This window comes from Pinus tabuliformis, chromosome 8 (assembly GCF_031772625.1).
Source record: "Pinus tabuliformis cultivar Carrire ecotype Pingquan chromosome 8, CPIR1, whole genome shotgun sequence".
Lineage (NCBI taxonomy): Eukaryota > Viridiplantae > Streptophyta > Pinopsida > Pinales > Pinaceae > Pinus > Pinus tabuliformis.
Genome location: NC_142294.1, coordinates 1,553,078,729 through 1,553,095,980, shown reverse-complemented (window position 1 = coordinate 1,553,095,980; position 17,252 = coordinate 1,553,078,729). Strand labels below are relative to the sequence as shown.

General features: G+C 38.2%; 1 protein-coding gene across 1 annotated transcript; it reads right to left on the bottom strand.

The window, feature by feature from the left end:
* Window positions 1-8,183: 8,183 nt before the first annotated feature.
* LOC149241869 (homeobox-leucine zipper protein HAT9-like) lies at window positions 8,184-15,890 on the bottom strand. The gene is made up of 4 exons (XM_089370689.1): window positions 15,776-15,890; window positions 15,289-15,635; window positions 15,140-15,207; window positions 8,184-8,388 (listed from the first exon to the last, which is right to left on the bottom strand). Exons 1-4 carry the CDS (start codon window positions 15,888-15,890, stop codon window positions 8,184-8,186), a joined length of 735 nt encoding a protein of 244 aa, XP_089226815.1.
* Window positions 15,891-17,252: the final 1,362 nt, after the last annotated feature.

Below are 17,252 nucleotides of genomic sequence, written 5' to 3'. Positions count from 1 at the left end.
TTGAAAGAAATTGCAAAGCCAAAGGAAGACATTGGAACAAAAGGAGCCACAATGGAGCAAGAGGAGCCATATCAGAGGAGCGTTGCATGTAATACATGCCTAAGAATAATCAAGAGGAAGAAGTCATCAAAAGAGTAGTCAACATGCCAAAGGAGGCAAAACAGAGCTATCAGAGCTATAGGAGGAGCCATATGTATATGTCATATGTATATGCCAAAGAAGAACATAACTGAGGAGAAAACATGTCAAACAGAGGTGAAAATGGAGTAAACAGAGCTATAAGAGGAAGCAAAGAGAAAAATAGAGCTATCGGGAGCTATCGAAGGAGCAAAGGGAAAAACAGAGCTATCGGAGAGCATATATGCATGCATTTACACTATCGTAGGCAGAAGACCTGGTTGTATTCAAATACACTATCAGAGGTGAACAACTTCGTTATATTTCATTTACACTATCAGAGGCAGAAATCATAGGTGTATTGGAAATTATTATAGGCGGAAGTTTTAATGCTATCAGGTCCGTAGAACCCATATAGCATCACCCCTCTATATTTACCTGTTTATTGCCGAATGCCATTTACACAGAGAAATCATGCTAAACACTTAGTGTATTCAGGAAAGAGAACTTGAAATTTTATGCATGGGAGTGTTGAGTCTTATCACGTTCGGCACATATTATCGCATCGCTATAAGTGAGTGGTCCACGTTAAGGTATAGACTTGAACCTTTGCTATTTACAATTGCTAACATATATTGCATCAGCACTTTGGGAGCGGGAGTTATAAAGAATTAAGCGGCCCATTGCAATCGCTGATAGTGATTAGCGATATTGCATCGGACCTCCGCCAAGGGCAAGCGCCGATTGCAATGAATGTTGCGGACCCAATGTAACATTACAATTGAATTAATGCTATTTCACATCTGCCATGTTAGAAGTGACCATTGCAAGTTATAAAGGGATGGCACGATATGCTGCGACTGCTGATTCTGATTACACTGCGGACCCGATGCAAGTATAGATGAGGGTGCAATAAATTTGAAGTCCGCCCTTTAACATTTTCGCCGGTTTTTTATAATATTTCCTGTGTATTTGAATATTTACCTTGCGCAATGTTTGAAGGCAAAAATGCATTAAGAAACACCCCTGATAGTTCTCGAGGCCTGAACGATAGTTCTAAGAGTGTTGGTTTCATTTCTCCCTTGACAGACTACATGATGCTGGTCGGAAGTGCAAACATGTAGTAATCAATAATGATGGAGTCACGAGGTTTAGTGTCCACTGCAAACTTGTTCAATATGCATGTAAACCTCTGATCGAAGTCTTCTACCTTTTATTTTCCCTCCATCTTCAAGCTTCCCAATTCTTTGAGTAGAATGACTGGGTTCTTGTCATTAGCAACCTTTCCAAGGAACATGATTTTGAATGTACCCCAGTTCTATATAGAGTTTGGTGTAAGGTTTTGATACCATGTAGCTATGTGATCGCCAAAGGTACATGGGAATAATCTACATGCTACATCATCATACCACACCTCAAGGATCTGCAACTGTAGGTAGAAATTATCCAAATGGTATTCTGTCTTCACCGTGCTATCAAGGTTGAACTTGATGTTCATTCTCTCCTCTCAACTAAGCATCTTGTGTAAAACAACCGGTAGAACCAATGGTCCCTAAGTCATCAATTCTAGATTTGGGCCAGCCATTTCTTCTTCTTCTTCGTCCTCCTCCTCTCTTTCAAAATTCGATGGTTGCGGATCTGAATCCATTGGTTTGTCTCTACCTCCGCCTCCTCCACTTCCTTTCCCTCTACCTCCTATACTGGAGCCTGATTTGAATATCACAAGAGTGTCTTGTTCACCTTGTTGGAAGACCTGAGGTTCCTCTCTGTCTTCAATAGCTTCTGCCAGACCTTCAAGTGTGGCAAGGATTGCTTCTTCCACTGATGATACAACTCCTATAGGAGTGGCTTTTGGATTTCTTGATGCATATGGAAGATGTTGTATGCCTGGGATCATTCTAACTACTTTTGAAAACTGGCAAGTGATGGGATGGAGGGAGCAAAGTTGATGATACAGAATCGTGTGTCAATCCTGGGAGGTGAGGGGTAACTAACTGCAGAGTCACGTGTAGGTGAGTGGGAATGCGAGTTACTACCTTGACCAGATGGTCGATGAATGAGTGTGAGATGATGTTCAACCATATACAATTGGATGCCCTCCTTCTAGAGCCATAAATGTTGACAGTGTTGGACCCACCAACATTCCGAGGATTGCCCCAGTATGAAGTCCCAACTAGACCTCACATCACTTGGCGTGGGAGTCCCATCTGATATTATGGCTCGGTTTCCATTGTCTTAAAGATCTTCCTCAACTCTTTCTCATCAACACAAGAGAGTGGTCTGCTTTTTCTTCGAGAAGGGAGGTTCATGTGCTGGTGATTGCTGTTGTTACTTGTGTCAAGGTTCCTTCACTGTAGAGGGAAAGGGTGAGAGTGAGTCCAAAGTCGATTGGGAGGAATCTCCAACTCTTCTAGGAACACAGAACATAAGAGGACGTGCACAGATTTCGGCAGAGTAGTCCACATGGATGTGGAAGTCACAACACACAAGGAAGATAACATGTACAACACTCAGTGTATGAGTCCACTCGAGTGCAACAGTTGTTACAATAAGTTTTATGTGAAAGGTTTGTCTAATGTCTAGGGATGTAGCCACCATGGGCGAGACAACGTTAACAACATATACAACACATTTGCATTGAAAGATTATGTATTGCAACAAATGAAATAAGTTCAAGTGTTCAACACAAATTAAAGCAACGTGCATTACAAGTGTTCAAGATTAGTCTTACAATAGTTACAATACATATCTGAAAATGTGTTGGTCTATTAGCAAGATTATGAATTAAATGAAAGTTCTAAGACACTTCATTACAGCATACATCACTAACCCTATGTGATGGGCGTTAGAGCCACTACTTACTCCTCAAAGAAAATATTACAGACTCTCTTGGCTATGTGGGAGTAGTTGAGGTGAAAAGGTCCCTTGCATGTACAAATGAGGGGGTATTTATAGCCAAGGGTGAAATTCACCCTTGTGGCTGTTCGACTACCCTCATGACTGTTTGACTTCCATGACTTTTCGACCTTAAATGACTCTTTGTAAAACACGTGGGTCTCTTGGACTTCCATGTTACATTACATTGATTGACACATGGCCCACAATAGAGATGTGGATGACATGACTGAGGACATGACTCGACATGAAAACGCTAGTACATTCGTGCTGCTGCTGGAGTGCATGTCGAGCTGTAGTGCCACTAGGTGAAGAATGTCTTTATGTTGTGTCACAACTTCTCCTCTGCATGGAAAAGTGCGCAGAGCCTTCGATGGTCGTTGGTTCGCTTGATGTTGCTTTGCTACATTGATTCTTTTTCATATGTTGGAAGGCTTGATAAGATCATCTATTTGTGAAAGGTGCATGTTCTTCCGTTTGTCTGTCCGTGAGCACATCTTCCATGTTTTTTCTTCTTTCCGTCTATGAACACATGTTTGCATGATCATCCATTCACGAGCACATCTCTTCGCATGCATCATTCGTTCATTCGTTGGTGAGCCTGTCCTTCTACATGTGCTCCCTTCGTTCATACCATTCGTCTTCGCGCCATGTTTGTTTGTGTACCTATATCTATAGTCGCTCATGACTAGACGATATCAAATCCAAAAACTTCCTAGTCTACCATGATACATGATCATTTTGGATGTAGGTTACTGAGAGAGGTAATAAGGTTGCGAGGCGGGATACAAGCTCTGGGCACTACTGTTGAAAACTGTGCAAGAGTCACTGGGTGACGAGGATGGGCAATCTGGATCGACAGTGACTATCTGTGAGACCTGGCTCAGCCAGAGGACAAAACTGTGCAATATTTAGGAGGAACAGGTTGGGCTACGGGAATGCTGGGTAGACAAAATCCGCCCATTTTCCAAAATGAGCGGGTAGTGGGGGGGCTTGACAACAAAATTTGTTTAATTTCTTCGAGGAATATGTCAAGCTGCTGGGAGGATTGGCAGACAGGATTTTCGTAGTTTTTTCAAGGAATGGGTCGGGAGCTTGGCAGCCAAAACTACATAATTCCTGGAGGGAACTGACAGCTATCTACTGATTCACTGACAGCAGAAACTATGCAATTCCTGGAGGGAACTCGTATTCAGCTACCGGGAGCTTAGCAGAAAAACTGTGCAATTCTTGGAGGGAACTGACACTCTAGTGGTGGGAGCTGCTAGTGAGAGAAACTGCACTAATGCTTGGAGGTCAGCTTTTTTATCATCTCTAAGTAATTTCTAAGTTGAGAGGACTATTGGGCAACAGAGGACCTGCTCATTCAGAGTGCACAATTTTCTGGATGAGTATCTGGTTGACTGTCGAGAGGGCTGGCTGGAAAATTGTGCAATTTTCTAGGAGAGATACAAACAGGCATTGGGTGTATGTCCTTATCTACGTAATATTCTCAGCTAGCAGAGTGGGGAAGGTTTGCATCCTAAATGCAATTTTTTAAGGGAGTGAGCCTCGGGGTGGATACCCGATCAAACTCTCTGGTTGACCAGCATGAATGCTGATTGATTTTCTTGTGGGCAGTGTGGCTTGAAATGGATTTCTTGGTGCTTCTGTGCTATTCTCGGTGACAGTCGATCGAGTCAATGGAGGGGTGATGGTTCAGCTATTAGAGGGAAGTCTGGTCATTAGAACTTCAACAAAAGTGACTAAGTGTGTGAATAAGTGAAAGATGCATATGCGATCTTGCAAACACACACTTACATGACTCAATGACGAGACAAATCAAACCATCTAGAAACACATGTTCAACATGACTGACTGACGGCGTAAGAGGTAAGCGTGATACTTATGATTGATCGTTGGTCAACTATGACAACTCTTGTGTGATAGTGAATGTGACTTTGTGTGTGAGTGCGATAGAAGTTTTCATAGAGAACACAACAAGTACACATGAAGTGGAGACTTTGAGCATGACTAGAAGATGGTCACAAGCATGAATTTAACATCAACATAAAAAAAAAAAATGGGTGAAATGAACAAGCAGGGTGGATGCAAAGACTTACATGAGCTCATGGAGTGAACACGAGTGTGTGCAATCATCAAGTGAAACTCTCAAGGGAGGCTCAGAAATTGGGTGCAGGCCAAAATTTTGGAGGGTGGTTGTAGTTGCTACAATAGCTAGAAAGAACCAAAGGGAACCAATAATGATCCTAGCAGAGAACAAACTACACCATATAGGACAAAGCACCAGTTTCACCAATACATGTGAAGCACTCCATTGAGAAGCAAAGGTGATGTGAAATAACTGACTTGATATGACTGAGAGTAGTCAACAAATTAATGACAACATTTGAACCGATGATGGGACATGAAAGAGAAAAAATGAAAAGGGTTGCTTCGAGTACAAAAACCCTATAATGCTGGAGGAACACTAAAATAAATTGCATATTGAAACTAAGGAGAATACACTTACTTAAAGCAAAGTATTGGTATCCCGCTGATCCAACACTAGGAAGCCAACACTAGGAAGCCCTCCCAGAAGGGTTTCCCTCTTTCTGTATAATGATAATTAAGGGTATATTTGTGAAATTTATAAAAGACCACATACTATAGAAGTAACCTTGAAAAAAACTTAATAAATTACTATGGGGATCTTTATTATCCAAGCGAGGAAAAAAATGGACTTACCAAGTTAATACTGAAAGGAAAAGTTAAGTAAATCCTGGCTAAATTAGTGAAATGATAGTGAAGACCCATTTGTGTTCCGATTTTGACATCGAAAAGGAGAAAACAAAAACCAGGAAGCCTTTTAGACATAAAACAAACCAAGGAATTAAATAAGTTTCAAACTCAGCTTCATTGAAAATTTTATGTCATTCAATGCGCAATGGAGGCATCAAAGCTCTAGGGGATGCCAAAATACCTTGACCAAAAACCCAGATGTGTGTGTCTCCTTTCTCATCTTGACATTGTTACAGGAGCCAACACAGAGAGAAAGATAGGAAGGTTCTCGAATAAGGCATGTTACAAACCATATCGCTAGGATAAGAGAAGAATAAACCATAGTAGTTGTGGGATGAGAGGACATCAAATCCAACCGTCGAAGGGTGGAGAGTACCATAGGCCATGTGAAAATTACTTGGGCCTAGCCTAGGTGACGCAGACCATTCGAGGTGAGAATGAAGTCCAATATATGACATTACACTAGCAAGATAGGTAAATTGAAATAAAGTTATGTGATAAGTTAGAAGGGGGGGTTATTTCAGTTTATATGACCATACTCTTCCCCAATACACAGTTAGAAACACCAAGGTTAAAGTTAATATAGTGAGCACTGTAACACATGGTCATTCTCTAGTTAACACATGTCTCTTTAAGGAAAAATGAAATATGTTATAAATGAAAAGATAATATATGCTATTATAAAAAACAAAAAACAAAAATACATATTGTTCTAATTTAATTAAATCATTAAAAAACCCTATAACTTAGCATCAAAGGGATTTGGAAAAAAATTATTCTCACTTGTGCCAATCTTGGTGGGACTGGAATAGTGAGTAGGATGAAAAGTACTCTTTCGTACCACCCATGTCCCACTCATGTCAATCTCGATGGGATTGGAACCTAAGTGAGTAGTGTAAGAGATACTCCTCCCTACCAGTATTGTTACACTCACATAACAAATTTGTATGTATGTAAGTCAAAATATTCTATTAATTCAAGAAAATGTTACAATGAGAGGAGCATGGTTTGAAAACACCGTTGGCCTCATTCCTACCAGACTTATTGACCATATGGTAATGACAAAAAGACACTGACAATAACAAGAGAAAGCTTGAGGACCATATACAACTTAACCAAAATTGCTCAAGTATCGATACCAAACCCACACTAAACATTTAACATTCATATTACATGGAGTTAGGTCATTCGTGCGATTGCCACCTGTCTGGACTAAGGCTTCATGGATATGTTCCTCCATACTTGACATTGTCCCTTCAAGATTGTTCAACTGCTGTTGAAGCCCTTTGTGACCTCCGTAAGGAGACAAACAGATCCATCATATGCTAATGATTATGCTGGAGGTCATTCATAAATATAGTGATCTTGTTGTGATCATCCTAACATTGCTGAGCCAACTACAACAAAAATTTATAAAAGTGAGGCTCATAAATAAAATATCTCAATTCCTATGCTAAGTCAATATTCCAATGTCAATTATGTATAGATTATATATGGTGAAAATAAAAACGATGTATATATATATATATATATATATATATATATATATATACTACATGAAATGTATTAACAATAAGATCATTGGCCTCATCTTACGGTTACTCTCTTGCTAAGATATGCATGAGCATGGCTAGGTGGTACCCTTTATATAAAGCAATTAAAAAGAAAAGAGGCTTTAATAGGGGTACCACCTAGCCATGCACATGCTCATGCATATGTCAACATGAGAATAACCCCTTAGCTAAAGCCAAGGATCTTATTGTTAATATACTTCAGGTAGTTTTATTATTCTAAACTATGCCCCTTCTTAGTCAATTTTGTTTGAAAATCCGATAAAAAAAAATGGAATTAAAATTACAAGTTTAAGCTATGTAGTCTACACAGTCTAAGTAACCATGAAGTTTTTAAGACTTTGAGTCCATTTATATATTAAAAAATACAATATATAAAATTAGGACATGTCCATGTTAACCACTAATCTATCAAAAATCCAAATCCATCCATTCTTTATAAGAGAATGTTTATTTGATAGGCTCCCAATCAATATGCTTTGTATTTTTCCATTATGCCATATCTAAATAAATAAATTAAGAGACAGGTAACAATTGAATAAACTCACAAAGACTTAATCGCTGTCATCCACCAAAATACAAGTAATAAACCAAAATACCATTAATAAAGTAAATAGAGAAACACAAAAATGTTTCACAAATTAAACTTTTAACGAAAAACCTTAAATGTTTAACAATGTCCAGCCGCGAATTGAATTTGTAAGACATTACACATGCCATGGATGAAGCACATTAGTGTAGGAAAAACTCTCACGATTACTGGACCATTCACGGCCGAAAAGCACTTCCTAAAAATATATACGGAGATTTCCCCAAAGTCTAGCCACTTATATTGTTAGCTGCTGAAACACTTTCACAGGAGGGGCACATCGTAAGGTTTGACGCGGGCCTTAGAGGTGGCGTTGACATTTTGAGAGCTTTCAGTTTTTCCAGCTCCATGTGAAGTTTTTTGTTCTCGTCTGTAAGTGCCTCATTATATCTCTTCATAACCTCGTAGTCCATTTCAATTTGCTTCAGCTTCGTCCTGAAACAAATTCATCGGATCAATGAAACTGTCAACCCAATAGCATCTCTATCGGATCAAAACTTATAACAGAAATCGATCAATAAAAATTTCAACACAATAGGATCAATCGGATCAAAACTTTTCCAATCATAAATCTGCTGGAATTTTATGTTTCCATGCAAAATCTAATGAATATACAATGAATGAATAAAGGACACTAGCTAACCTTGCTCGTCTATTTTTGAACTACACTTCAACTTTGTTGAAATATAATTTCAACTGCGTTTTTACAACGCCCAAAACTGCCGCAGCGAAACCATAAACCACCTGACGCATTTTGGACTGCCTTTTGGTGTGAAGTGGTTTTCGGATAGTCGACTCCGATGCAATGAAATCTCGACGCGCGTCCAATGCATTTTTCCTTCCGTACAGGTTTATCGGAGCCTAACGTTCAGCATCAAGTGGGCTCCCGAAATCTTTGTCCACCGTCCGATTGTCTTCATCCTTCTCCGCCGTCCATCAATCAAAGTTGCATACGAGCCTGCATTAAATCCATTGCATGGAGTAAAATTAAATTTTGGTTGACCGCCGATAATAATTTAATGTATTAATTGTGCCCGTAGAAAGTAGATAGGAGTTTTTAGTTTTAATGTTTTTTTATGCATGAAGGTATGGTGAATATTAATGACAAATATGGTCATTATGTCATATTATATACGCAATGTAATATTCATATAGATGTAGAGCTCGTGCGTAAGTTTTTTTAAGCAGTTGACTATTGTAAAATGTGAGCTCGCGGGAGCGAAAGAAAACAGGGGGAAGCACAACAGTGTATCTGATATCCATTTTGTGTATGCAATGTAAAAAAGATGAATGCACAACAGTGCGAAATATAAAAACCAGAGTTTTGTTGGTTGCTTAAACAAAGGGAAGAGCGAATGAAGAATTGTATGGTGTGAGTAAAAAAATTTTTTTTCACTAGTGAATGTAATGTAAAAATTTTACAGCATATGTAAAATTATTTTTACAGCAGTATAAGTAAAATCCTTTCACAGCAGTAAATGTAAAAGGGATTTTTACACACCAGCAGTGTAAAATCTCAAGAGGAGACAAAGTTTTTTTTGTTGGTTGAAATGTATTTTTGGTAAATCCCTCTGAGTGAAAGAGGAAGAAATATGTATCAGGCATTTTGTTTTAATGAATACAAATCTTTTATGGGTGTGTAATACTCTGTTCTCAGAAAAAAAATTTAAGCTTCCCTGTGCAAAAGATCCTGGAGAGAAACAGAGCATTGTCTCTGTGTGTGTTCAGTTTGTTTGTTTTTGGGATTTTACCAGAAAAATCCCCAACAGTGGTATCAGAGCAGGCTTAGGCTCTTTAAAGGTGTTAAAGAAGCTGAAGGGAGGAGTTTTTTGTTGCAGCAGTAAATCTTCTCCAGCAAAGTGAAGACTCAATCAACAAAGAATCCAGGTATTTCTCAAAGTTTTTTTTTGTGTTATTGCTGAAGAAACAGTCAGTGTTTTAAACACACAGTCAAGAATTTAAACCATAGCTAAGAATGCAAGGAATGGCCAGCACAAGCACTAGCATGGGTATGTTTAATACCCAGCTCCCACAGTTTAATGGAAAAAACTATGACTATTGGGCAATAACCATGAGAGCCCTGTTTGCCTCACAAGATTTATGGGAACTTGTTGAAGATGGGTTTGAAGAACCAGCAGATGAAAATCAATTTAACAGCTTAACTCAGGCAGAGAAGGATTTGTTGAAGAGCAATAGGAAGAAGGATTCAAAAGCCCTTGTATTTTTGTATCAAGCAGTGGACCAGAGTGTGTTTCCAAGGATATCAGTAGCCAAGACATCCAAAGAAGCATGGCAAACTCTCAAGACAGCCTATCAAGGCATGGAGAAAGTGAAGACAACAAAACTACAGTTGCTGAGGAGAGATTTTGAGAACCTGTCCATGAAGGAGTCAAACAACAATGACTCATTCTTCATACATGTGATTGGTCTGGTCACACAGATGAGGACTCATGGAGAAACCCTTGAAGAAAGGAGGATTGTGGAGAAACTATTGAGGTTCCTACCCTCAAAGTTTGATGTGATTGTCACCACCATAGAAGAGACAAAGGATCTCTCAAACTTTTCGGTTGATGAGCTACATGCATCACTGATAACACATGAGCAGAGGTTGAGTAGGAATGAAAACTCATCTCTAAAGCAAGCCTTTAAGACCCAGATGTCTTTTGGAAGAGGAAGAGGTCAAGGCGAAGAAACAAGAGAGGAAGAGGTAGAAGTCAAAATAGAGGTGGAAGGAACAACCCAACAAATTCTCAAGGAAGAGGCAGTAATCCAAATCAGAACCAAGGCCAAGGCAGCAGCCAACAAAGAGGACAACATCATGCTCAAGGACAAAGGTATGAAAAATCCAATGTCCAATGTTATTATTGTAAAAAATATGGCCATTATGCCAGTGAATGTAAAAAGAAGCAGCATGATATGAGTAATAGATCTAGTGCAAATATCACTAGAGAAAACATCAGCCAAGATAATGTGTTGTTAGCTTGTAATATGGCTGAAACAAACAATGAAGACATATGGTTTTTAGACTCAGGTTGCAACAACCATATGACATGAAACATAGCCCTCTTTTCTACTTTAGATCAAAATGTGAAATCACAAGTTACACTTGGCACTGATAGCAAAATTTCTGTCATGGGAAAAGGAGAGGTAAAAATATTTACAAAGAAGGGTGAAAGGAAAACCATAGCAGATGTCTACTATGTCCCTGGAATGAGATGTAACCTCTTGAGTATTGGACAGCTTGTTCAAAAAGGTTACAATGGTTTCTTTGAGAATGATGTGTGCACCATCATGGATATAGCACCCAACAAACGATGCATCGCTGAAGTGAAGATGACAAAGAATAGGATGCTCCCTCTTAGAATAAGGGCAGATTTGAAAAACAAAGGAGAAATTGCAGCAGTTACCCAAGAGGTTTTCCAAAGTGTGCCAAAGGATGAAAATTGGTTGTGGCACTCGAGATTTGGGCATCTCAACTTTGGAGGTCTTAACTTGTTGAGTAGGAAAGAAATGGTAAGAGGATTACCATTGATAGAGAAACCGGACAGCCTTTGTGAAGGCTGCATATTGGGAAAACAACACAGAGAAAGTTTTCCATCAGGGAAAAGCATAAGGGCAAAGGCACCCTTAGAGATTGTCCACTTAGACTTATGTCGACCAATGCAAACTCCATCATCAGCAGGTAGCCAATATTTCCTAACATTCATTGATGACTTTACTAGAAAAGCTTGGGTATATTTCCTTAAAAACAAAAGTGAAGTGTTTGAAAAATTCAGAAATTTCAAAGCACTTGTGGAAAACCAAAGCGGGCTGCGCATCAAAGTTTTGAGAACTGATAGAGGAGGTGAGTATATCTCCAAGGAGTTTCTACGGTTTTGTAGAGAAAATGGAATTCACAAGCAGTTTACAGCTAGGTACACCCCACAACAAAATGGAGTTGCTGAAAGGAAGAACAAGACCATCATGGATATGGCGAGGAGCATGCTAAAGGCAAATCATTTGCCAAATGATTATTGGGCTGAAGCTGTAAATTGTGCAGTTTACATTTTGAACAGGTGTCTTACAAAAGCAGTGATGAACAAAGTGCCGGAAGAAGCATGGCGTGGGAGAAAGCAAGGTGTCACCCACTTGAAAGTTTTTGGATGTGTGGCCTATGCACACATTCCAGATCAGCTAAGGAGGAAGTTGGACAACAAAGGGGAGAAATGTATTTTCATTAGATACAGTGAGGAATCCAAAGCTTACAGGTTGTATATCCCATCCACAAGAAGTTTTTCGTGAGCAGAGATGTTCAATTCATTGAAGAGGAAGCTTGAGATGGAAGTATAGAGAAAACATTGAATGTTAAAAACTGTTTCTCTCATGATGAAGATGATGAGGAGATGGCTGAAATACATCCCCAAACAGCAGTGCCAACACAAGGACAGCAAGGAACACCATTGAGGATAAATGAAAGTGCTTCTCCAAGCACACCACAAGGAGGAAATTCAAGTGCATCTTCAAGCACTTGCACACCAAATGAAAGAGGTAAGAAGTTCAGAAATCTAAGTGACATTTATGATGAAGGAATGAATTCCTTGTTTGCTTTGCATTGTCATGTTGATGACCCTATTCATTTCGAAGATGCAATTAAAGATGAGAAATGGATAGAAGCTATGGATGAGGAGATTAATGCCATAGAGAGAAACAAAACATGGGATTTGGTTGAGCTACCAAAAGGTAAAGAAGTCATTGGAGTTAAATGAGTCTACAAGACCAAGAGCAATGCTGAAGGCAAAATTCAAAGACACAAGGCAAGGCTGGTTGTCAAAGGGTACAAGCAGCAGTATGGGAGAGATTATGAGGAGACTTTCGCACCAGTTGCAAGAATGGAAACCGTGAGAGCAGTGTTGTCCATAGCAGCACAAAACAAGTGGAAAGTTTACCAAATGGACGTGAAGTCAGCATTCCTAAATGAACTGTTAATGGAAGAGGTTTATGTTGAACAACCTCTAGGCTATGAGAAGAAAGGTGAAGAGCACAAAGTGTGCAGATTGAAGAAAGCTCTTTATGGGCTAAAGCAAGCAACAAGAGCATGGTACAGTAGGATAGATTCCAATCTACTAGAAAATGGATTTGACAAATGTGAGGGAGAACCCACAGTCTATATCAAAGAAAATGATGGTAAAATTTTGATTGTTGTCTTATATGTTGATGATGTGATTTTCACAGTTAATGATGATCATCTCATTGAGAATTTCAAATCAGTCAGGAAGGAGGAATTTGAAATGACTGACATGGGTTTGCTGAGATACTTCTTAGGAATAGAAGTAGATCAAAATGAAAATGGAATTTTTATCTCACAAGCAAAATATGTAAATGAAGTATTGGGCAGATTTAAAATGCAAGAGTGCAAGGCAACAATCACTCCTACAGTAATGGGATTAAAACTCAGCAAAGAGGACAACAACAAGGATTTTGATCCTAGTTTGTACAAGAGCATAGTTGGCAGCCTAATGTATTTGACTGCAACTAGGCCTGACATAATGTTTACTGTTAGTTTAATTTCTAGATTCATGGAGAGGCCAAAAGAGGCACATTGGTAGGCAGCAAAAAGAATTATGAGGTATGTTAAAGGTACAAAAATGTTTAGCATTTTATATACTGTCACAGAACATTCAGATTTAATTGGATACACTGATAATGATTGGGTTGGAAGTGTAGATGATCGGAAAAGCACTTCCGGTTATGTTTTTCACATGGGTTCAGGAGCCATTTCATGGGCTTCTAAGAAGCAGTCCATTGTAGCATTGTCTACAACAGAGGTTGAATATGTGGCATCTACAGCAGCGGCATGTCAAGCAGTTTGGATGAGAAGAATGTTGAGGAGCTTAGGCCAAGAGCACACAACAGCGACAGTGTTTTTTTTTACAATAGCTCAGCTATTGCATTGTCAAAGAATTCAGTGTTTCATAAGAGAACGAAACACATTGATACAAGGTTTCACTACATCAGAGAACTGGTGAACAATAGAGAAATTGTCTTAGAACATTGCAGGACTTAGGGACAGGTTGCAGACATTTTGACAAAGCCATTGGACCAGAAAAGCTTTGAATTTTTGAGAAAGTGTCTGGGTATGACCGAATGCCCAGCAGTTGAAATTAAAGGGGAGTGTTGAAATATAATTTCAACTGCGTTTGTACAATGCCCAAAACCGCCGCAGCGAAACCATAAACCACCTGACGCATTTCGGACCGCCTTTTGGTGTGAAGTGGTTTCCAGACAGTCGACTCCAATGCAATGAAATCTTGATGCGCGTCTAATGCATTTCTCCTTCCGTACAGGTTTATCGGAGCCTAACGTTCAGCATGAAGTTGGCTCCCGAAATCTTTGTCCACCGTCTGGTTGTCTTCATCCTTCTCCGCCGTCCATCAATCAAAGTTGCATACGAGCCTACATTAAATCCATTGCGTGGAGTAAAATTAAATTTTGGTTGACCGCTGATAATAATTTAATGTATTAATTGTGCCCGTAGAAAGTAGATAAGAGTTTTTAGTTTTAATGTTTTTTTATGCATGAAGGTACGGTGAATATTAATGACAGGTATGGTCATTATGTCATATTATATATGCAATGTAATATCCATATAGATGTATAGCTCGTGCTTAATTTTTTTTAAGCAGTTGACTATTGTAAAATGTGAGCTCGCGGGAGCGAAAGAAAACAGGGGAAGCACAAAAGTGTATAAGATATCCATTTTGTGTATGCAATGTAAAAAGGATGAATGCACAGCAGTGCGAAATATAAAAACCAGAGTTTTGTTTGTTGCTCAAACAAAGGGAAGAGCAAATGAAGAATTGTATGGTGTGAGTAAAGAATTTTTTTTTCACTAGTAAATGTAATATAAAAATTTTACAGCATATGTAAAATTATTTTTGCAGCAGTATAAGTAAAATCTTTTCACAGTAAATGTAAAAGGGATTTTTACACACCACCAATGTAAAATCTCAGGAGGAGACAGAGTTTTTTTTGTTGGTTGAAATGTATTTTTGGTAAATCCCTCTGAGTGAAAGAGACAGAAATATGTATCAGGCATTTTGTTCTAATGAATACAAATATTTTATTTAAGCTTCCCTGTGCAAAAGATCCTGGAGAGAAAAAGAGCATTGTCTCTGTGTGTTCAGTTTGTTTGTTTTTGAAATTTTACCAGAAAAATCCCCAACAAACTTGTGGACGATGAAGATTCAACTGTAACGCCAACTCTTGCTTTTGCTTCTGCCGACGAAGAAGAAGTTACAACAGCCAAAATGATGACGAAATACAAATGATAAATAAATCTTGTGAATAGAGATTTACATGTTCTGGTGCCCTGTTATTTTTGAAGCTTTCTTTCAGGAGAGCACACTGTTCTCTGGACAATCTAAGCTTCTTTCTGGAAGAGCTCTCTTCTTCCACATCGTTGAGTACTCTCAACCAAACTGATCGGTCATTCTCCAACTCCTCGCCATAGCCCCGTTTTCGCTTGATCTCAGCATACCCGTTCCCGTTGTTGGTCCCATTGGTATCCACGGTGCTGCTGTTGGACGACGACACATTGATGACCCCTGCATCTTCGTTGAGATGAGATCGCCATGATACGACTATCGGATGCAGCAGAACCTTCGCTTCCCCCGCGGATCCCTCGCTACCAACACCCATGGTGTCTGCACATTAAGATTATCGTTCTTATTATTCAAAAACACAATTAAAACAACAGACATATCAATCAAAACGCCATTACGATAAAATTCAATATGTTCTTAAAGGTTAGTTTTAACAGGTGTTAAAGAGGGCAAGAAGATACCAATAGATGCTGAGGTCTTCCCCCAGGGAAAAGTGCCGTGACCCGAGTGAGGGGCTGACGGAAACAGATGTAACTGCACGGGAGGCCCACTCACATTTCTTTGCGAAACGTACATCTCCTCAGTGATTGTCCCATCACCTATAGCCAAACCTAAAGAAAGGCCTGCATTGCAATCCTGATCCGTACCCTAGAGTGGGAATGATTGAAGAAGGTATAAGATAGTAAGGGGATATATAGGAGGAGAGAATGGCGATAGATCCAGAGTCCGGCCTGACCCCTCAATCGTTAACAATAATTATAGTAATAATTATTTACTGTTAAAACGATAAAGGTTCACCCTCAAACACAATGTCGTTGGTCCTTGACAATTTAGTGTGTTGACAGCCTAACATCATATCTCTTTGACCCATCTAGTCGGCCAACGAAGAGAGGGTATACATTATTATTTGGAAAAAGAAACGAATGGCTGTATAAAACAAAGTTTATATCGCATCATTTTTCGATTTTTTCATAATTTCTCCAATTTCCCACACCAACATTTATCAAGTTCACGAGGTGAGATGATAATGATGATTTAAATTAAATATTCGATTTTTGAATCGAAGGAATTTCTTGTTCAAAATGGAGGAAGATCCATAAATTTATTCAATAAATAAATTTTAGTTTTAAAATATATAACAATATTATAAAATATAATATATTAATTTAATATTTTATTAACTTATAACTTTAAAACTATTCTTGTTTCCTAAAGAGTTGGTTTTCGTAGGAGGTAAGGAAATAAGTTAATGCCCTAAGATTTAGAGGCATGTCGCTGGAGTGAAACTCTATCCCTTACGGAATACTAACGGGGTAATTCAAGATGGCCCCGTTTTTCTTGAATAAGGGTGATATGCCAACCTTGGTTTTCCTTTAATAAAAATGATAAGTCACCGTGCATTGGTAAAATAACACCTAGAAATAGTTGTCTTCACTACTAGTTTGAGTTATTATATGTTTTCCCACCCTCTATTAAAAAAAACTTATAATTTTAAAATAAATTATTATTAATATAATGGTTGTTGTTATTATTTTTAAATAAGATTAATGTTTAGCTATTAAATTTTATGATTATATTTAAAAAAGACTAAAAAAAAAGTGTTTTTAAAAATTTATAATATATTGATAAGTTATATTTTAACACAATTTGAAATTAAGATTTAATCTTAATTTTCTACTTTATATTAATTTAATTCAAATAACATTTTAATTTTTTAAATGAGTATTAATTTTTTTGCTGTAATATTTCAATGCTATATTATCTTTTGAATTTTTGTTGCACTATATTTTATTTTTAGATTTATATTAAATATGTTTTTAATATTATTGATATTTTATGCACTGATTTTTCTTTTGACTTTTCAATGATTTAGTTAAGGTATTGCATCTTCACACTAACCGAATTTGAAGCACAAGGGGTTTTGATTTGAGTATGAGG

Coding starts and splice junctions, on each gene's coding strand:
- LOC149241869 (XM_089370689.1), bottom strand. CDS start 15,890: ATGTACGTTTCGCAAAGAAATGTGAGTGGGCCTCCCGTGCAGTTACAT. Junction 15,208..15,288: donor ATAACAGGGCACCAGAACAT/GTAAATCTCTAT, acceptor CTTCGTCGGCAG/AAGCAAAAGCAAGAGTTGGC. Junction 8,389..15,139: donor GTTTGTTGGGGATTTTTCTG/GTAAAATTTCAA, acceptor AATTTGTTTCAG/GACGAAGCTGAAGCAAATTG.